Here is a 22,296-nt window from a genome sequence, read left to right on the forward strand (position 1 = left end):
GAGAGGAGTGTGTGTGTCTGCGCGAGAGAGGTGTGCTTGTGTGAGAGCAAGAGGTGTGTCAGAGAGCGAGGTGTGCGTGTGTGACAGGAGAGAGAGAGGTGTGCGTGTGCGTGAGAGCGAGAGGTGTGCATGTGTGTGTCTGAGCGAGAGAGGTGTGCGTGTGTGATAGAGAAGAGAGAGAGGTGTGTGCGTGAGAGCGCGGTGTGTGTGTGTGTGACAGGAGAGAGAGGCGTGCGTGTGTGAGAGGGAGGTGCGTGTGTGATAGAGAAGAGAGAGAGGTGTGCGTGTGCGTGAGAGCGAGAGGTGTGCATGTGTGTGTCTGAGCGAGAGAGGTGTGCGTGTGTGATAGAGGAGAGAGAGAGGTGTGTGCGTGAGAGCGCGGTGTGTGTGTGTGTGACAGGAGAGAGAGGCGTGCGTGTGTGAGAGGGAGGTGCGTGTGTGATAGAGAGAGAGAGGGAGAGGTGTGTGTAGGTGTGTGTGTGTGTGTGATAAAGAGGGAGAGAGGTGTGTGAGAGGTTGTGCACGTAGGTGTGTGTGTGAGAGAGAGAGGAGTGCGTGTGAGAGATGGAGAGAGGTGTGTATTAGAGAGAGGGGTGTGTATTAGAGAGAGGGGTGTGTATTAGAGAGAGGGGTGTGTATTAGAGAGAGGGGTGTGTATTAGAGAGAGGGGTGTGTATTAGAGAGAGGGGTGTGCGTGTGAGGTACGTGTGCGTGTGTGTGTGTGTGAGAGAGGTGTGTGTGTGTGTGTGTGTGAGGGAGGTACGTGTGTGTGTGTATGTGTGAGAGAGCGAGATGTGTGTGTGTGATAGAGAGAGAGAGAGAGAGAGAGAGAGAGAGAGAGAGAGAGAGAGAGAGAGAGAGAGAGAGAGAGATGGTTTTAGAGGTTGGGTGCAAACAAGTGACAGCTTGAAATGCATTGGTTGTTTTGTTGTCCGCAGACTAAAATATTGCATATACAGCAATAAAATGGTCAAGGAACGCCGGGGGACCAGAGGTAAGGGAGGGAGGGACATGGGCTTGGACAGACAAAAGAAAGAAAGAGTGCAACAGGGAGAACTCATGTGGCGACGCAGGACAAAGCCCACTCTCATGTGCTGAAGTGGAAATGTGATCGCTCGAGTCGGTGAATGAGAAAACTGTGCAAGAGCTCTTACTGAGTCTCGAAACCGTCTGTGAACCCTGGCCCAATCCTGTACGAGACATTCAGGTTCCCTTTCCAGGTGTTGGGGGGAATTTGGCCCCCCATGTTCCTGTTGGATAAATAAAAACATAATAATTAATGTACTCTCATCAGCTACTTTAACTGATGCTTGAGACTCCGTTATTACAAAAGTTGTTCGCCCCCAATAATACACCCGGGCTGAGGTAATATTACAGTAGTCTTTTTGTTGTTGTTGGATTTATCACCCCCCCCCCCCCCATTGTACTTGGCCAATTACCCCACTCTTCCGAACCGTCCCGGTCGCTTCCCCACCCCCTCTGCCAATCCAGGGAGGGCTGCAGACTACCACTTGCCTCCTCTGATACATGTGGAGTCACCAGCCGCTGCTTTTCACCAGACAGTGAGGAGTTTCACCAGGGGGACGTAGCACGTGGGAGAATCACGCTACCCCCCCCCCCCCCCAGTTCCCCTTTCCCCCCCGAACAGGTACCCCGACCAACCAGAGGAGGCGCTAGCGCAGCGACTGGGATACATAACCACAACCGGCTTCCCACCCGCAGACACGGCCAATTGTGTCTGTAGGGATGCCTGACCAAGCTGGAGGTAACACGGGGATTCGAACCGATGATCCCCGTGTTGGTAGGCTACAGAATAGACCTCTACGCTACCCGGACGCCCCTTGTGACCCAGGGTTTAAGGGGGGGGGGGGGAATCATTGCGTGATTTCGTTGAGTGTTCACAAATGGAATGTATATTGTCACTGCTCTTTGATGACGTCACAAAACTGAAAAGTAAATAAAACTACTGTAAGAAAGATGAAGTAGAATAAAATTGTGCTTGTACTTCAGCAGGTGTAATGCATCATGGTAGCCGATGGGATGCACTGGAATCTTTGGAAGGCCCACCCCATCTTCTATGGCATGTCGGTAGGTGTACTCTGGGGCAGTGAGAACCATATCACACACACACACACACACACACACAGAAAAACACATACACAAGTTCTTTCAAACATACACATGCATGAAAAGCACATGTAAACATTGCACAACCTCTGTATCATGTAAACAAACTCACATATGCACTGTCTTTCTTTCTTCAGTTCTTTCCTTCAGATGCATATATATATATATATATACACATACATATACATACACACACACACACATACATACACACACACACACACACACACGCACACACACACTGTAGCGAATTCAGGCAGGGGGGCAGCCCAGGAACCGCTGCAGCCGGGACGCGAACTTGGGTCTCCCGCACCACGGGCGACTACGTTAACCAGACTAAAGGGTCCGACCCCGTTAGTCAAGGGCTAGCGAGTCTATTCAGCCGTGGTCGTCACACTACCCCGCTACTTCGGGAAGCGAGTCCCCGCGCTTCAGCAGACCAGCTGCCTCACGCCTCTGGGCGCACGCGCTTCCAGTGGTCTCACGGTCTCACCACCCCACTTTGTAGCGAATTCAGGGGGGCAGCCGGGAACCACCACAGCCGGGAAGCGAACCTGGATCTCCTGCACCACAGGCGACTACGTTAATCAGTCGACTAAACAGTCCGACCCGTTAGCCAAGGGCTAGCGAGTCATTCATCCGTGGTCGTTACAATACATACCTTTGGCAGGGTAACCTGGTGTGAGAGGGTCTCCGGCACCATTCAGGTTGAGAACGTTTCCTCTCTGAGCTCCTCCCCCCGGCAGATTCCAACCTTCAGGGTAGGGCTGCACACACACACACACACACACACACACACACATATATATATATATATATATATATATATATATATATACACACATACATACATACACAAGCCTACATGAAATCATTCTAATCCATTATCCAAGCCCCAGATCCTGCTCTCTAGGTTATGGGGATGCTGGAGTCTATCCCAGCAGTCATTGCGGGGCGACAACCTGGACAGGCCGCCAGACCATCACAGGGCCGACACACACTGGAATTATGTTTATTATGAAAGTACCGCAGACACTACTCGTTGTAATAAGACGGTAGAGATAACATGCAGTAAGCAACCTGTATTGCCTGAAAGGATCTATCCGATTTGTGGTGATCAGGCCTATAGGTGTTCCCTCGTATGGTATATATGCAGCTCAGGAAGAGATCAAGTCACTCTCTGCTGTGTTAGAACGTCACATGAACATCTCTACAGCTGTCGTCACGGCCACGGCGAGACGCTCAGGTGATGTTGGACGCGTAGCAACTGGAAATAGGATGGCGTTGGATCACGTCAACCTCACAGCGTGGTGTATGTAAGGCGATCTCCACTGAATGCTGTGCATATATTACTAGTAACAATGCTGAAATATCAGAATTGAACCATGATACTGAACAAGGGATGAAGAGATTTGCCATTATATTGATATATCCGCTTTTTGAAAATGTGCAGTCAATACTCTGCTGACTTCCAGTTACAAAGTGAAGATCATGATCACATATTCTGGTCAGAACAGCTGTGCTCCACATATATGAAAGTATTTGTTTTTGTTATCTAATGAGAGGGTTAGTGGATTAATCCCCCTTGCAACTTTTTGTTGATTTGTATGAAATAACTGGCTCCTTTCTGCTGTGATAATGTGCATTTCTGACATTTTAAATCCAAAACATGACTCACTTGATGGCGATGTGCACAGGTGAGGACATTACGGTGATTTGAGAGCTCAGCTCAAATAAGTCAAGAAGTCTTGCTGGTAGTACTTTGTGACCACTACGGCTAATTAAGCCTCTGGCCAAGTTTTGTAACTTACAATCTAAAGACATGTTTTTTCTAATTTACACTACTATGAAATAGCACTCAAATACTGATGGAACTGCAGGAGAATCATTTAAGAATTTAATTTAAAGAATGAAATTTAAAGAAATGTAAAATGCTTTAAATTGAATTAAGTTTAAAATTAAATTTAAAAAAATAACATTTTAATTTAAAGAAAATTATATTTAAAGACATTTCTTTAAATTTGTTAAGGAACTGTGGTCACTTGACATCTGTGGTGGATTTTATTATCCTTTAAATGGGCTCTTGCCCCAGCAACCTCTGGGAGGAATAAGCATTGGACAAATATTGGAGCAAACAGAGAATCTTTAATGCATCTGCAGATGGAGAGACATAAGAGACATTAGTCTGTCAGGATATGCTCTAACTTGAGCTGGAGGTAGTGTTTTTTTTATAGAGCAGTCCGTCGCGTCATACCCTATGTTCCTTTCATTAACCAAGGTGTTATCTTACAAAGGAATGCAGGAAAACATCTACGTTATGTCCTGTGTCCGGTGTGTGTCTGTGGGTCCGTTGCACCTGTCTTTGCTGCACCGGGCAGTTCCTGGGATGTGGCAACAGGGAGGCAAGCATGATAACAGTTGGTATGTGGCCCCATCGGAGGCAAGCATGATAACAGTTGGTATGTGGCCCCATCGGAGGCAAGCATGATAACAGTTGATATGTGTGTCTGCAGTGAGTGAGAAGTTTCATACACACAGAGAAGTGGAAAACTACAGAGTACATACGGAGTGCATTTTCTACTCCACACATCCCATTAAGCATTTGGTAACCAATATTATTTGGTTAGACTTGGGGTAATCTATTTACATATGTGGTGATATGGGTGTATTCCTTAACTATTTTTTTTTACCATTCTATTTTTTTCTGCATAATCTGTAATGTCATTTTATAATATTGTCTATTTGTCTTGAGTATACAAGTTGCGTTTTTCTAATTGGCTAGGTGGCCAGGCTATATGTTTTTTTGTTTCCCATGTTGGACAGTTTAGAGACAAGATTGGGATGGACTGGACATGTGTGGAGGATAGATGCTGGGTATATTGGGAGAAGGATGCTGAATATGTAGCTGCCAGGGGAGAGGAAAAGAGGAAGGCCAAAGAGGAGGTTTATGGGTGTGGTGAGGGAGGACATGCAGGTGGCTGGTGTGACCGAGGACGATGCAGAGGACAGCAAGAGATGGAAACGCATGATCCACTGTGGTGACCCTTAACGGGAGCAGCCGAAAGTAGTAGTAGTACTACTATGTTGAATTTTGGTTGCTTTTTTCTCTATTTAAATATAATCATTGATTTCATTTATGTATGTACAATATTTTGATTGTAAAATGTCAATAAAACAAGTTGTGAAAAACAAACAAGAATATCATTTAAAGTGGAATGCCTTTCCGATCCATTCACTTTTCATGCGGGAACATTAGTTCAGATTCAGATGCCACGACACACACCACCGTGTACCTTCACATCGGGAGCACAGTAGTCTGCTGGGTCTGAATACATGATGATTCCCGTGGCTCCTGCTAATACGGCATTCTTCACCTGAAAGGGCCCAAAACAAACATTAAGAAACTGAGTGAATAGTAAGAGAAATACTAAAAATTGAAATTACTGCATTAATTAATTAATTTAGAAATGGAGTACATGCAACATTCTTACATTAGAGAAGAGAGTGAAAGAAAGAGACAGGGAAGAGATGAAGGACTGGCATGTTTTTGATGGACCATTATTGTTAGTCTTAAATTGTTGTTGTTAAGAGTAATGTGAACAGTGCTCTGAATTTTATCCCAATTTGATAAATTATCAGAGAAATTGATAAAATTCTATGTTGCCATTACGTGATGTCTAGAGGACTGCTCACATCTCATGTTACCTTCTTGTTTTGGGATTAGTGAGCCAAACAAATCTGACATAATCTTGAGAAAGTTAAATCCAAACTGAACCCAAGTTTGCATTGTCACATAGCTTTTACAGCCAAAACCCAGTTAAATTGAACCTATTCTGCAGACAAAAAAAGTTAAATAAAAAGGACTAAAAATGCATGTCACTGCTTCTGTGGTTCACGCTTACTCTTTGTATTTGCTCACGTGCTAGGGTATTTCTCAGAGTAAAAGCTGAAAAAAAGCATGGTTCAGCTGGGTTTAGACATACAATCAAACCTGTAAGCAGTATCAGCACAGAGTTTCTTACTTTGTTTCCTCTGAAGATCCTTCCGTATCTTACAATGACTATTTTCCCAGTCACGTTAACACCCATCTGCCTCTCCAATTGGAAAAAATCTTCAGTTCGCCCATAGTTCACATACACCAAATCCCCCTTGAAAAGAAGGAAGTGAGAGTCATGGAGTTGGGGACATATTCGTAGATAGAGTATGTTTTATTTGCTTGTGTGTGTGTGTTGGGGGGGGGGGGTCAGTGAGGCTGGGTAGCATGTTGTTCTTGATTGCCAGTCCAACACCACGCTGATGTTGTCTGCCAAGGGGTAGCCTCTTCAGAAAAAGGTATACCCTCCTCCTTCCTCTCTCAGGGAGCCTTCACCCAGGAGCCTGGTTTCTCTGAGAGCAGTGGTGTACACGCTGTAGCGTCTCAGTTCCTTGGCACTCAACGCGATCCTTCGATGTGGTCTGTCGGCATCATTATCAAGGAGAGTCCTAACATTCCATGTTGCCAATCTGAATGGGATCATTTTCTTGTTTTTGTTTTAATCACAGGATGGAATCCCCGGTGTGGTAACCCACCCAGGAGGTTGGTTGAGTGGACAATTTGTAGGCCACACTTTCTAGGCCCCTCCCCAATTGGGGTGAGCAGTGTGGTCCCTAAATAGGGCTGCTCAGTCACACGGGGATCTGCCGAAAATAGCTGCCACTCAATCCCAGCTGCTAACGACCATATACCCCGTGCCGCTAATGTGCAGGGCTCTGACTAGGAGCTCCAAGGCCAGTTCTACCCTGCTCCCATCACCAAATACCCCAGCGCCACCAGACTTCAACCGGATATTGTACACCGTGGTAAGAGGTGGAGACCTACGCAAAGAGGATTTTAGAGTGCCACAGGGGGTGCACAGTCCTCAGTAGCACGGTCTTTGCCATGACAGGTTGGTCCTGGTGGCAAGGGCTTATACTCAGGATGACCAGTCACCCATCATGACTGCAGGAGGCTGCCAGAAACTCCAGACTGTTGAAGAACTGCCTAATGTGTGCTACCAAACACGTTGCTTTTCTCTCAGAGTGTGCCCCTCTAACCTTTGTCTCAGTAGACTTCCCACAAGGCTGTGGAGCAGTGTTTGGCCATAAGCAGCCTCTGGGGACCACTGCAGCTCCAAGATTCCCTACCAAGTTTGCCTGAGGCCGCAAGGTGCCCAGTTACCATGTGTGGCCACGAAGAGCCCTGGCAGTGGTTTTGGTGAAGGAGAGGCTATGTACTGGTGAGGGAGGGCTTATCCACTGGGCTGCTTCCTTGTTCACCACAAGGGCTAGCCAGTGGCAGCAAGCTTTAAGCGAGAGGTTAGAAAAGCAGGTGGTAAGCAAGCACGCATATTTCCTCTTATTACTGCACTACACACATCACATCACCCTGTGTGAAACACAAAAGACACACAAATGGTATATGGAGTAAAGTACTGGGTAGGCGTGGGATTGGTCAGGTTAATGTAAATGGTCTGAGGCTGATAACACTCTGATCAGAGCATGACCTCACCATTACGAACACACTGTTTCAGCAGAAGGCCAAATACAAAAAACATCCCGCATGCACCCACGATCTAAACACTGGCACCTGATTGATTATATCATAACAAGACGTACTGACATGAGTGATGTCTTGCTGACCCAGGCCATGAGAGGTGCAGAATGCTGGATGGATCATCACCTGATCATGACCAAGCTCCACATCAAAGTATGGGCCCCCACAGCGTCTCAAGAAATCAAAAAAAGAAAAGCAACTGAACTGTGCTAAATTGAAATCAGCCCCAGCACGGAATGAGTTCTGCTGCTCTGTGGGTACGACGGCACTAGAGTTTGAGGCCATTCTGAGTTCTGACAATTCCATGGATCAGAAATGGACCTCTCTAATCTCATTGCTACATCAAGCTGCAATCGACTCTATAGGCTACAGAGCCAGAAAACATCACATACTGGTTCGACGAGAACTCTGACACCATCACATCCCTGCTAGAAACCATGTGTAGGGCATACAGGGCTACTCTCATCTGCCCTGCATCCGTCATCTTTTGGCAGCAGTGGCAAACAGCACGTAAGGAGGTACAAACAACACTGAGCACTCTGCAAAATATATGGTGGATGAAAAAGCTCACAAGATTTAATCATATGATGACAGAAATGATATGCACAACTTCTACAATTCTATAAAGACTATATATGGCCCGAGTAACTGTTCTATCACACCCTTAAAGTCAGCTGACGGACTGACCAGCCTGAAATACCAAAAGCGGATCCTGGCAAGGTGGGCTGAACATTTTGAAGCCCTACTTAACCGGCACTCACCAACTGACCAATCCATCCTGTAGGAGCTGCCAATTCGTCCACCCATCCCAGACCACTCACCAACTTTTCAAGAATTACTTGCAGCCATCAACTCCCTCAAGAAAAATAAGTCCCCTGGTAGTGATCATATCTCAGCAGAACTAAAACAAGGAGGATACTTGTGCACCAAATTGATCTATCAGTACATCCTGCAGGCCTGGGACCAGGAGAGTGTCCCTCAACAATGGAAAGATGCTAATACTGTCACCATGTTTAAAAAAAGGGGTGACGAGTCCATCAACGGCAACAGTCATGGCATATCCCTACTAGCTGTTGCAGGCAAGGTTCTAGCAAAGGTCATGCTATGCAGGATGGTGATGCACTTGACAGATCATCTGCTGCCAGAGTCACAGTCTGGTTTCAGGGAGAACAGGAGTACTGTGGATATGACTTTCACAGTAAGACAGCAACAAGAAAAGTGCCACAAACAACATCAGGACCTTTTCATCACTTTTGTCGACCTCTCCAAAGCTTTTGACACCGTGAATCGAGAGCTACTTTGGAAAATCCTGAGAAACTTTGGCTGTCCAAGCAAATTTGTGAACATTATATCACAGTTCCATGATGGAATGGCGTGGGTGGCCATAGGAGGACAGGAATTGGCACCCTTTAATGTATGCACTGGCATGAGCTAGGGGTATGTGCTGGCACCGGTACTCTTCAACATTTACCTCCTATGTGTCACAAAACTTTTTCATAAAGATCTGGAAGACAGTAGTGGGATCACAATAGACTTTAGGCTAGATGGCAACCTCTTCAACATCCGAAGGTTGCGGGCAACCACCAAGTTGTCTGCAGTGCAGGTCCTTGAGCTGCAGTATGCTGATAACTGAACTCTTGTAGCTCACGCACCAGAAGACCTGCAAACCATCCTTGCCGCAGATGTGAATGCCTACAGCAGGCTGGGTCTATCAGTCAACACCATCAAGACTGAGGTGTTATGCTAATGGAGGTCCAGCCCCCCATCCACTATGCCCGTCTTCACTATTGAACACCAACTACTTTCAGTTGCTCCATCTTTCAAATACTTGGGCAGCATCCTTTCTGAGGGCTGCAACATGGATCATGAAACTCATAACAGAATCAAACAAGCCTCTGTAGCCTTCGGCAAACTCCGACGTAAGGTCTTCAAAAACAAACACCTCCACCTGCACACCAAAATTGCCGTTTACAAAGCCGTCTGCGTCACAACTCTTCTATACAGCTGTGAAGCTTGGGTCACATACAGCTGCCACCTAAGGTTGCTGGAGCGGTTCCACATGAGGTGTCTGCAGCGAATCACGTGGATCATGTGGCGTGACCGTGTTCCTCATGCTGAGATTCTTGCTAAGACAAACTGCAAGAGCATAGAAGCCATGGTCACTGAACACCAACTGCGCGGCCTTGGGCATATCATCAGGATGCGCCAAGAACGCCTGCCACGTCAAGTCCTGTATGGACAGCTTCATCTGGGCCGCTGGTGGTCAGGAGAAGCGATACAAAGACCAGCTAAAAACATCGCCGAAGAAGTGATATATTGACCCCTTGAGATTGGAGCAAGCTGCCATCAACCGTTGCAAGATCACAGAAGAATAGAACAGATGGAAATGGAGAGCAATGTAAAAATCTCAACAGAAAAGACTAAGGAGACCCACAACCATGCCTGCCCCCACTAACTCAAACTTCATATGCCCAAAGTGCAATAAAACTCGTGGATCAAGAATTGGACTCTACAGGCGTCAAAGAACACACCGTTAACGAGGAGCGATGTCATCACTGGACTCGATGGACTACCAGCAAGTGCCCCGCGCGTGCGCGTGCAGAAACAGTACATGTGTATAGTATGCATTTAAGTGCATGTGTGTATGTATATGTGTGTCTGTGTGTGAATGTGTTTACCTCAGGTTGTCCCTTTGCAGAGAAGGCACTGTATGGAGGTACAATGTTGGAAACATTTTCATAACCCTCAGGAACTGGTTCAGCCAGGGAAGTGTTAAAAATCTGTGATAAAGAGACGAGATAAAGTGAGATGTGATTAGGTCTGTTGCTTGGCAACAATAGAATCGTTCCGTGAGATAAATGAATTTAATAATTCAAAAATCTCAACGGTCGTTAAAATTCTGGATTATTGCTAACTGCATTTAGGAATCGTTAGATGTGGTGCATGGCAAAATACACTGAGAAGCCAAAACATTATGACCACCTGCCTAATACGCTGTTGGTCCTTCATGTGCCGCCAAAACAGCGCGGACCCGCCGAGGCATGGACTCTACAAGATCCCTGAAGGTGTCCTGTGGTATCCGGCACCAAAACCTTAGCAGCAGGATCCTTCAAGTCCTGAAAGTTCCGAGGTGGAGTCGCTGTGGATCAGACTTGTTGGTCCAGTACATCGCACAGATGCTGAATCAGGTTGAGATCTGGAGAATTTGGAGGCCAGGGCAACACCTTGAACACTTCATCATGTTCCTCAAACCATTCCCAAACAATGCGTGTAGTATGGCAATGCACATTATCCTGCTGAAAGCGGCCACTGCCATCAGAGAATACCATTGCCAAGAAAAGGTGCACCTGGTCTGCAACGATATTTAGGTAGGTGGCACATGTCAAAATGATATCCGCATGAATGACCAGACTCAGGGTTTCCCAGCACAACGTCGCCCAGAGCATCACACTCCCTGCACCGGCTTGTCGTCTTCCCACAGTGCATCCTGGTGCCATCACTTCCCCACTTAAGCAGCACACACATACACGGCTATCCACGTGATTTCCAAGAAAATGAAACTCATCAGACCAGACCACTTCCGTCCACTGCTTCAAATTCCAGTTCTGACGCTCATGTGCCCATTGTAAGCACTTTCCACGGTGGACAGGGTCAGTCAGCATGGGCACGCTGACCGGTCTGCGGCTATGTTACGCAGTAAGGTGTGATGCACTGTGTGTTGTGATAGATTCCTCCCGTCACCATCATTAAAATGTTCTGTGACTTGTGCCATAGTAGACCTTCTGTTGGTTCGGACCAGACGGGATAGCCGTCGTTGCTCTCGCGCATTGCCAGTTGGTGGTTTGCTCCTCCTCAGACCACAGTCGGTAGGTACTCACCGCTGCTGACCGGGAGCACCCCACGAGCCTTGCTGTTTGGAAGATGCTCTAACCCCGTCGTCTGGCCATAACCATTTGGCTCTTGTCAAAGTCGCACAGGTCTTCACTCCTGCCCGTTTCTTCTGTATTCAACATGTTGACTACGACAACGGATTGTTCATTTACCATCTAATCTACCCAGACCTTGACTTATGCCCTTTTTTGGAGATGATTAACATTATTCGGTTCACCTGTGAGTGGTCAAACCATTGTAGCCAGGTGGTAAATTCCGTGTACCCTGTGTAAATATGTTCAGTATACAAAAGAGAATACATTTTATTTTGGTTTAACTATGTACAAGGGAAGAGGTATTTACAGTTATTGTTATGTTAAAATATAATTCATATGTACAAACCATTTTAAAAAGTAAGATTCTACCTGAGGGAACAACAAAGATCATAAAAAGGGTTAACTCTTAGCTGTTACGATCTGGTGCCACTAGAGGGCGAGATTGGCGAATTTCTTCTTCTTGTGCTCAGAGGATTCTAGTCCTTTTTTCCGGTTGAGTAAACTGAGAGATGCAGGCGAAATGCATTCTGAGTCCATCTAATGAAATCCATGGGTGCAAATAGCGCGATGAATGTGGTGGGATGTACAGACTGTTTGAGGAAGTCCAAACGTGATGAGCAAGATATTAGGATTTTTGAACAAAGCCAGAAACTCAACTTGTAGGTCCCTGTGAAGGGAAGTGGAATTGATAAGCCCACTGCCGTACTTTGATTTGTTTTTGAGGGTTTTGGTTTTGTTTTGTTAAAGGCGGAACTTAATTACTTAATTCAATTTAGAGTGATAACACAAAAAATAGAGAACCCCAAAAGTAGTGATTGTGTCCTGTGTGATACCGATTTCCACGGGTTAAACCATGTTTAAAGTTTGTGTACAACAGCTACGTCACTTCCAGTGTGCTAAGTAGGTTGATAGCAAAACCATTCTGCAACCATTTCAATACAGTAAAACCTTGGACGGGATATATTCTGAAAACTGACTGTATTGTCATTTAAATAATTTAGCAAGTGTTTGTGGTCGTAAATTGAGCAGAATATCAGCATCTTAAGGAGTATAGGTGCCGTTTAAAGACTTTAACAGATAGCTGCAAACAGTAATAACAGTACTGCACCCTAAGAGTCCTGAACTAAGAGCAGAGCTTTTAGCCAAGTGGACATAAGATAGAAATCCAGACAGAAGCGAGTATGTTTGGTTGTGCTAGCTAGTATTCATAATGTGTTGTTGTGTGAATCCATTCAGTATTTTTCTTTTCTTTTTGTTTTCGAGGGTGTATGTATGTATGTATATATGTATGTATGTATGTGTGCGTTCGTGTGTCTTATTTGATATTTTGTTTTTGGTCAATTTGTGCCTTTTAACTAGTGGGTGTGTGTATGATTTTTCCTATGAGCTCATTTTGCAGACATTTGTTCGTTGTAGGGTGGGTACCTTGTCCACAAACCTCATTGCCTAGTTGATCTACTATGGAAATGTAGTTGGGTTGTGATTTGTTGGGGTAAGACAACAGGACATCATAGGGCACCATCTCCACCGAGTCCAGTCCAAACCTCAGCCACTCCTCTTTGATCTGCTCAGCATATATCAGGTTCTGTTCTGTACCAGCAAGGTGAGGAAGTCGGGTGAATTTTCTGTTGAGAGAACATCAACAATGAGTAATTAAAAATAATGAAAAAGAAAGAAAGAACAAATAAAAATAAATGCACTGTGCGGTTGTGTTCGGTGTTTTTGTTTTGTCATGTTTTTGAGCGTGTATGTATATATGTAACGGAAACAGAAACTTCCCGTTTCCGTTACATACGGAAACGTTACGTATGTAACGGAAACGTAAACAAACATAAATGGAAGCTTTCTGCTTCCGGTGTGGGAAGATGGCGGCGCAAATTCACGTTTGCAGCCGCCTCGCCCAGTCCATGCAGTGTCTTTGTCCACGTCTGCGTTTACGTTTTGTCTTCGTTTGATGGCTGGGAGAGCTGGCGCTGGATCGGTTGGGAGGGCTTGGTCTGCTACATGTTGTGGGCCCAGGGACCACGGCCCCTGCCTGGAGCTGTGACCGAGGAGGTAACACCGAGGGCGGTCTGACAGGACGCGGAAGCGGGCAGGCTAAGCTAACTACTAGCCCATGTAGCCCTGCAGTTCCGATAACACCGAGGGCGGTCTGGCGGCGGGCTTGCCTCGTGTTGACTGTGTTTGGTTTTTTTTGGTGTCGTCGTGTGGAGTGGGGGGGGGCGGTGTCGAGGGTGTCTGGCTGGGAGAGCTGGCGTTGGATCGGCTGGGGGAGCCTGGTCTGCTGCATCCGGTGGGCCCAGGGACCACGGCCCCTGCCTGGAGCTGTGCCCGAGGAGGAAGCACCGGGGGCGGTCTGACATGACGCAGAAGTGGGGCAGGCTAAGCTAACTGCTAACCCATGCAGACCGGCAGTTCCGATAGTCATCCTGGCTGGCGTTCGTTCCCTTGGACAGTGATGATTTTTTGTTATTATTATTTTTAGTTTGGATCTATGTGTTAGTCAGTATATGTGTGTTCTTGAAGTTCTTGTAGCTTTTGGATATGTGTTTTTGTCTTGGTGTTGCCCTGCTGTGGGCTGGGGGAAACGACATTTTGTTTCATTTCATGTACAAAAGTACATGCAATGAAATTACAAAGTGTTCCTGATGTGCAGTGGCATGTATGTATGTATGTATGTATGTATGTATGTATGTATGTATGTATGTATGTATGTATGTATGTATGTATATATGTATGTATGTATATGTGTGTTTGTGTGTGTTCCTCGGTTCCACCCATCGCAGTTGCTAAATTCTTTTGACGTTTGTATGCTGTTAGCGAAACCTCGTGGCGACTGAGTTTGGTTAAGCAAAATATGTTTGCACAGACAACCAAGAAACTGCTGGTTTCAGGTGCAAGTGCCCACCAAGCTGTTCTCTGGAGTTCTGAACCACATGACCTGGTGTCATGTAGCCCATCAAGAAATCACAGACGAAAAACATCTGCACAGTATACAAAGAAAATATGGATTCACCTGGAATTGATACGTCTAAGCAGAAAGTTAGTGGTCAGTTTTTACGTAGTTGCTCTTCCATCTCTACCGTCAAGTTACTTATCCCTCAAAAATGGATGCCAACACCTCATACAACCTGCAACAGCTGCATAGATGGAACTCACAGCATTTCAATCACATTTTAAGACAGTTAATTTCACAGCTACCAAAGTAGTTTCTATTGTACATAATCAAAATTAGACTTGGGTCTTCCGCAATAGAGAATCAACACAAACAAATATGGGGAGAATAACACAGACAACACCACGCTCTTGTACGTGGTCGAGGACAGAGATAGGAATTGGTTATGATCACAGATGGTGGAGGAGTTGTTGTAATGGAGACAGGCGGCCCGGTGTCACAGCAGCGATCTATACCTGAGATGCTCTCTGATCTTGTCTGGGTTCATCTCGCCGAGGAACTCTTTCAGGTAACGGCTGGAGGCCCCGTCCGTTTGAACGCGTGAATGCGTAGGCTTCGCAAACCAGCCTACAGAAAACCATAATGCCCAGTGATGATTTTAATAACATGATCTGTCACCACCATATGTCATTAGGAGGCCTTGAAAATAGCCCTTTGTCGGGAACACATTGATACAAGGTAAACACAGCAGCTGAGAAAAGACAAGACTCCAATTTACAACGACACAGACTTTCATAAAAACTGCATCCCTGCTCCTTTCTGCTTGACAGGATCGCATGTTAGAGCGCAGAAAACATTTACATATGATTCTGTATTCACTGCGTTGTCTTCCTGTGCCACTCTCCCTGAGAGTGTTCACACTAAAGACCAACAAAGACAAGAATGTGACGATTCTCCTCGAACTCTCGCCTGCAGAACACAGACTCGCACCTAGGCTACAGTTAGAAGGGAGATGGGATTAATGACATCATGTGTGACTTACTGGGAGCATACAGATGAGACATCTGCCAAACTAGTGACATACCACATCTTACCCCCCCACCCACACACGCACGCACAGACGCGTGCACGTGCATACAGAGCAGTTAAATCCACGTGCAAACAATACACGAGAAACACAAAAGGAAAGAGGAAGGAAACCCTGGGTAAGAGGATGACAAAAGGACAAATTAATTTGGGTGAAGGCCACAAGGTTTTGGATTGCAAAATTATCCACAACAAATGTTTCGTCTCTTCTAACGCCCTGATGTCAGCTAGCTCCAGAGACAACGGACCACCCCATCTCGGCAATTTTGGCATTTGAATGAAAAGCAATTTCAAGCATGTAAAAAAACGGTGGTGTCAATAAAACAGAGACCATATAGTGTGACGAGGTTCGTTCTTATGAAAGCAATTGCTGAAAATTAAACTTCATTGTTTTTCCTGTGTGCTGTGTGTTGTCAGCTCAACATTTCAGAACCCTGTGAGAAACTTTCCTTTTAAGACAGTAGGTGTGATTGGTGGAGAGCCCCGAAGTGGTCAACAGAAATCCCCAGCTACACAACTCAAGTTTAAAAAGTGACATTAACCGTGGCTTACCAATGATGAAACCCGCCAGGAAAAAGGCGGTTATAACCGCAATCCATCCGACCCACCGAATTAACCTGCTCTCTTTTCGCATTTTGAGGCAGTCGCGGAGGCTCTGCAGGGACCGCGGAGGCTCTGCAGGGACCACAGAGCAGCACGACTGACGCTGCAGTTCTCACTCACAGAGAGGAATTTGATTTAGCAGCGGGGGTAGAGAGACCGTGGCAGACCGGGGGGGAGAGAGAGAGAGAGAGAGAGAGAGAGAGAGAGAGAGAGAGAGAGAGAGAGAGAGAGAGAGAGAGAGAGACGGAGAGAGGTAGGAGGGGTTGGGCAAAGTCAGTGTTTGGCAAGAGAAAAACAGTGAAGAGGTGTGTGTGTGTGGGGGGGGGGATCCGTGTATCATTCGTCCATTTCATGTCCGATTTAGAATCCGGTTATTTCGTTGTTCGTTTACAAATTCAAACTCCAAAAACCATGAATGGGCTGTTTTTCGTTGTTTTGATTTTGTTCTGAAGTTAATAAGACATGAGAATATGGGATATTTGTTGTCTTCAGTTTCATCATTTAACATTTCCGATTTGTTATGTGAGCAGGAAGTTACTGACTCTTTTTTCCTCGCACCCCTGCACAGAGACGTGAGGAGCTGCCCCAAGCCATTCCACTCTGTCTGGCAGCTACTGAGCTCGGCTGAGTTATAAACTGGAGTGAATCCAAAGGAGCTGAATCAAGAGCAACTGGACTTGGTATATATCCGTGAAGACGTTTCGCCTCTCATCCGAGAGGCTTCCTCAGTTCGTGCCTTTCTGACTAGACCAAGCTAGTCTGACTGGCTGCTGATGAGACTCAGATATTTATCCTCTGTCAGAGCTGTAGATGTCCATGGCTCTTTGTGTCCCGATGTTTACCAATGCCCGTCGTTATCGGAGCTATTGATATGCGATAACGACGGGCGCGGCCAAACATCGGCCAAACATCGGCACACAAAAGAGCCATGGACATCCATAGCTCTGATAACGACTCCAAAGAGGATAAATATCTGAGTAAGATAAATAATGGTAATATGACGCTGGTGAAGCAAAGTAAACTTTGTTTTAGTAGTGTTCATACACCTAAGTTACATGTATTTGTTTGTATGTGGCAGGTGAAAACTGACTGAATATGGCCACTGGTGAACAAGCAAGTTTTTGGTCCGCGACTGCTTATTCGTCAGGTAAGCCTGCTTATTTCGCAGCTGTCCCCCATATTTGAGGGAGCATTCCACTATCTGCCACCTGTGGGCGCTCTCTATAGCAGTACAGCTCTCACTCTGGTTATACAAGGACCGGGTGGAATAAACGATTTTATTAAATATTTAATTTAAATGTTAAATCAGCTATTCTAAATAAATATATAACAACCTGCTAAACATATAACTTATATCTAAATCAGTGATAATATTTAAATATTTAGTTAAGTAAATATTTTCTAAACCATTATATATTTAAATGAAATGCCATTTCTGTATTTAAGACACAAATATTTAACACTGTATTAAATATTCATATTATATCCTAAATCGAAGGTTGAGAAATAAATGTATACCTTAAATGTTAAATGTTGGACTTTACACTTGACAGGATATATTAAATCTGAGCGTTATATGCTAATTAACCCGGCCCATCACTGACTCATTGGGTCAACTAGGCCCTCTGAAAGTGCCTTCAGAAGTGCCTGAGAGAAATGCTAGTTTCGTAGTGTTGGCAGCGGTGACAGTGTCTTACAACTTGTGTGCTTGCTATAGTTGAATAACAACCAATTACAGCAAAAATACAGATACAACTACATAACGTTAGGAAACTTAACCTAACATTATCCCATCTTACATCAGCGAAAACATTTAACCTCACCGTAACCTTACGGTACAGTGGTACTTTACTAGCTAGATTAGCTAGCTAGCTAGCTAACTAATTATTTGAACATAGCTGGGGCAGTGCTTTATGGACACAGTTTATAGTGTTGCTGCGAATAAGTCATGGTTAGCTGCCTCGTTGAACCGTAAGAAGACATCTTGTTATATAATCATAGCACTGTGTATATATAGCTATCCAAGCAGTAGTCTACAGACAAGGGTAGCATGGATTGGTGACAGCAGGGAAAGTTTAAAGTACACAAACAGATGAGTGCTGAAAGAGAAACAAGTTGCTTGCAAACCCATAATAGGAGCAAAGCTGCTGTCAGCTAGATACATTCTGGCAGTTGCTGATATATATATATATATATATATATATATATATATATATATATATATATATATATATATATATATATGATCGCTGATGCGATCGCTCACCAGCCACCACTGATGGACAGTAATTTGAATCCTCAGACTAATTATGATTTCACAGCAGTGAAGTGTGCTCACAACCACAGTACCAAAAACCAAACCAAACCACAATTTGTTTTCTTTAGCACAACGGGCCAGATGCACCATCTGTGACCAAACAAGAAACCGAAGATCTTCTTTCCTTAGGAATAACTAAAGCTGGGGTTGCCTCTTAGTTGGGGATCTCAAGGCCCACACTTTATAAACTAATGGTGAAGTATCGGTTACCTGTTTAAAAATATTCTACTTTATCAGATGAGCAACTTGATGGAACTATATCTGAGATAAAAGCAAACCATCCAAATGTTATGGAGGTCATGTTAAATGGCCACTCGCATTCTAGGGGCATTGTGGGCCAGAGACATAGACTTAGAAAGGCTACGAGGAGGGTGGATGCATATCGTGTTGAACAGCAAAGCAGGACCACAATCCGACTGTACAATGTGCCTTGTCCTAATTTTATCTGGCACCTTGATGGGAATCATAAATTGTGCAGGTGGGAGCTAATCATATATGGAGCCATCGATGGATTTAGCAGGAGGTTGATGTATCTAAAGTGCTCAGACAACCAGTGTGTTGACACTGTGAGAGAACAAAATCTGCTGGCAGTTAATGATTTTGGGAGTCCACTTCATGTCCGCACTGATCGTGGAGGTGAAAACGCTGGAGTGTGGGAGGACATGGAGCAAAAAAGAGGACACTCTTTGGTCCTGATAGGAAGTTCGGTCCATAATCAGCGTATTGAAAGATTCAATTGAGACTTGAATCGTAACTGCAGCATGATTTACGCTTCCATATTTTAGGGCTTTGAAGCTGCACAGTTATTAGACCCCAGTAACACAACAGACATATTTTGCCTGCACTACATCTACTTTCCAAGAATAAACCAAACTCTCCAGGAATTTAAGGCTGCACACAGCCACCATGCCATTTCTACAGATAGTCCATGGGCCAGAGCCCAAAATTTCCTATTTCGGTACACTCAAGGTGGCAAAACTTACTTATAATTTTTGAAAGGATCCATGTCTGTAGATGATATTTTGGTATGATAACCATTCCTGAGTGGCAGCTGTATCACAGTTATCAGCTCATGAAGTTAACCACCCCCTAATGTAAATTGCATTTTAGACGCTGGTGCATATCCTGGTTTAGCCTCATGGTCAGGACATTTTTCAATGTTCTATAATATTGTCTTTGGTATCATTTTAAAGGGGACCTTCTTAGCTTTCATTCAAGCCCTGTTGTGGATATTTCTCACAAATATAGAGGTCACTTGAGCTCTTCAACCCGTCAATAGCACACATCTTTCTGCAATGTTCGCCTAAACTATATACTTTCTTTTAGCCCTGTGGCATCTAGGAATATCAGGGACACAAAACACAAAAACTGGAATACTCACAGGACTGTAAAGATTCAGGAAATGTATAATATACCCATACTATTTCATTGTGTGAGGTGATTGTGAACCTTAAATTAGAAGGGCATTATTACTAAGAAACTAACTAGACCAAAGCCAGTTAGTCCATGGGTCAGACCAGATATCGATATCACCCAAGGTGACACAACTTCACTGGTGCCATTTTATTTGGTACACTAACAGAAGTAAAATAATACATGATAACCTTTCCAAATGAGCAGCTATTTCATTTTTCTTTCAGGAAACCTGTTTCTGTGCCTCTCACGATTGTGTATTTGCCCAGATTTTTACAAATATAGCATTTCAACACCCCTGGTACTGATTAGCCTAGCTTAAACTCTGGGACAGTTCTTAGTTGGCCAACAACCAAGGATAACCAGTACTGTGTACTTCCATTCATTGTGCTAAGCTAGGCTAACGTGCAGCCAGATAGCTTTCTACTAAACACATATAGAGGAAACCGGTATCTATCTTCTTGTCTCACTCTGGAGAAGATTGTAAGCTAATTTCCCATAATGTTAGCATGTTCTTTTAATGTATATGTTAATATGATTAGTTAAAGTGGCTACGAGGAACTTTCATCTTGTGTTGATTTTAGCGGCCTCATGTGGACAAAATACAGCTGTTGCATAGCAACTAGGTAATGTATCTATTTGTGGCTATGTAAGATAAATAATGGTAATATGACGCTGGTGAAGCAAAGTAAACTTTGTTTTAGTAGTGTTCATACACCTAAGTTACATGTATTTGTTTGTATGTGGCAGGTGAAAACTGACTGAATATGGCCACTGGTGAACAAGCAAGTTTTTACCCAATACCAAAGCGCCCACGGGTGGAGTGCATTATCCACTGTTCTGATGATACAGATAAGCTGGTTTCACTTTAAAGTGTCGACTCATGGAGAACTCTGCTCAGGGCAGCTCAGATACGAAATCCTGCACAAGTTTTGAAACTGGCAAAAGACATTCCTGAGGGACAGATTCCAGCAATCTACTACCACAGAAAGTGTCGCAGTATCTTCACTATGAAGCAAATTCTTGATGGCCTCCTTGCAAAAGAAAAGAAAAGTTGTGTCTCTGCTGAAGAGAAACAATCTAAGAGAGTAGCTCGACATGCTCCAAGTACATCTAGGACTTATGATGCAGAGTGCATATTTTGTCAGAAAAACAGCAAATATTCCAAGAGACAGAATACGAGAGAAGTACTGGTGCAGTGTTGAGAACTGCGAGCTGATGCAAAGATCAGGAGTGCAGCCACAAAGAAAAGGGACAGCAGAATCCTTGCCATTGTGAGTAGAGACCTTGTAGCAGCTGAAGGGCACTACCACAGGTCATGCTATAGACTTTACACCAAAGAAGAGGTTTCCAAAGGAGAGGTTGCCAGCAATGAAGATGATGATGCTGCAGCCCAGTATGAAGCTGCTGTGAATAAGGCATACAATGAGCTGTTCCTCTTCATCAGGATGGAGCTTTTTGGCAATCCTCAAGTGATGACAATAACTGATCTCTCTTCTAGACTGGTAGCTTCAATGAACTCCCAAGGCATTGCCCAAGTCAAGGAATCAACCAAGAAGCACATAAGGCAAAACCTGGAGAGTGAGTTTGCTGGAGCCTTGCAGATATTCCCTGATGAGAAAGGAAAATTCCTCCTCTATCCCGATAACTTGTCCATGAGGGAACTTGCCAAAGAAAATCAGTCTCTCAAAAGGGAGCTGCAGACCCTGAAAAGTGTCAGTGCACAAGATGTTATAGCCAAAGCAGCCATCAAATTGAGAGCAGACATTAAAAGTCAAGATGTTCCTCAAACCTGCCGCCTGAAGTCAACCCAGAAGCAGAATGTCCTACCATTCCAGAGTCGCTCATTATCTTCCTGTACTCTCTACTCACAGGCTCAAATGATCCTGATCATGCATCCCAGAGAGTGCAGTGCCTTCTGCAGTCATTTGGCCATGACATAGTATATGCAGTGACATGTGGAAATACCAAGCCTTCCAAGCACATTGTTCTGCCATTCAGTGTCAAATCGTTGACAGGAAATGTAGAGTTGATAAACATCCTCAACCGACTTGGTCACAGTGTGTCCTATTCACAGATGGAAGAGATCAACACTGCCCTGTGTCTCCAGAAACTCTCATCATCAGGGAGTGGCATTGCCCTTCCAGCTAACATCCATCCTGGCATATTCACAACTTTAGCCTGGGACAATATCGACCGTCTTGAAGAAACTGTCAGTGGTGAGGGAACATCTCACAGAGTCAATGGGATTGCTGTGCAAGCAAAGCCAGTCAACCCACTTCCTGTCCAACCCATGCCCACTGTTCCCAAAACAAAGAAGAGAAGCATTGATGGACCCCCACCAATGTTACCAACT

At 44.7% G+C, this 22,296-nt stretch overlaps 1 protein-coding gene across 1 annotated transcript in view; it reads right to left on the minus strand.

The window, feature by feature from the left end:
* naalad2 (N-acetylated alpha-linked acidic dipeptidase 2) overlaps positions 1–16,365 on the minus strand; it is a 32,342-nt gene extending 15,977 nt beyond the window's left edge. Inside the window, exons 1-9 of the mRNA XM_056283478.1 lie at positions 16,160–16,365; positions 15,037–15,148; positions 13,064–13,250; positions 10,378–10,479; positions 6,150–6,275; positions 5,421–5,501; positions 2,789–2,894; positions 2,006–2,099; positions 1,155–1,250 (exon numbers count right to left, since the gene is read on the minus strand). Coding sequence (XP_056139453.1) covers positions 1,155–1,250; positions 2,006–2,099; positions 2,789–2,894; positions 5,421–5,501; positions 6,150–6,275; positions 10,378–10,479; positions 13,064–13,250; positions 15,037–15,148; positions 16,160–16,241 — 986 coding nt within the window. The 5' untranslated portion in view covers positions 16,242–16,365. The remainder of the gene's footprint in view (positions 1–1,154; positions 1,251–2,005; positions 2,100–2,788; positions 2,895–5,420; positions 5,502–6,149; positions 6,276–10,377; positions 10,480–13,063; positions 13,251–15,036; positions 15,149–16,159) is intronic.
* Positions 16,366–22,296: the final 5,931 nt, after the last annotated feature.

Source organism: Lampris incognitus, chromosome 7, assembly GCF_029633865.1.
Source record: "Lampris incognitus isolate fLamInc1 chromosome 7, fLamInc1.hap2, whole genome shotgun sequence".
Classification (NCBI taxonomy): domain Eukaryota; kingdom Metazoa; phylum Chordata; class Actinopteri; order Lampriformes; family Lampridae; genus Lampris; species Lampris incognitus.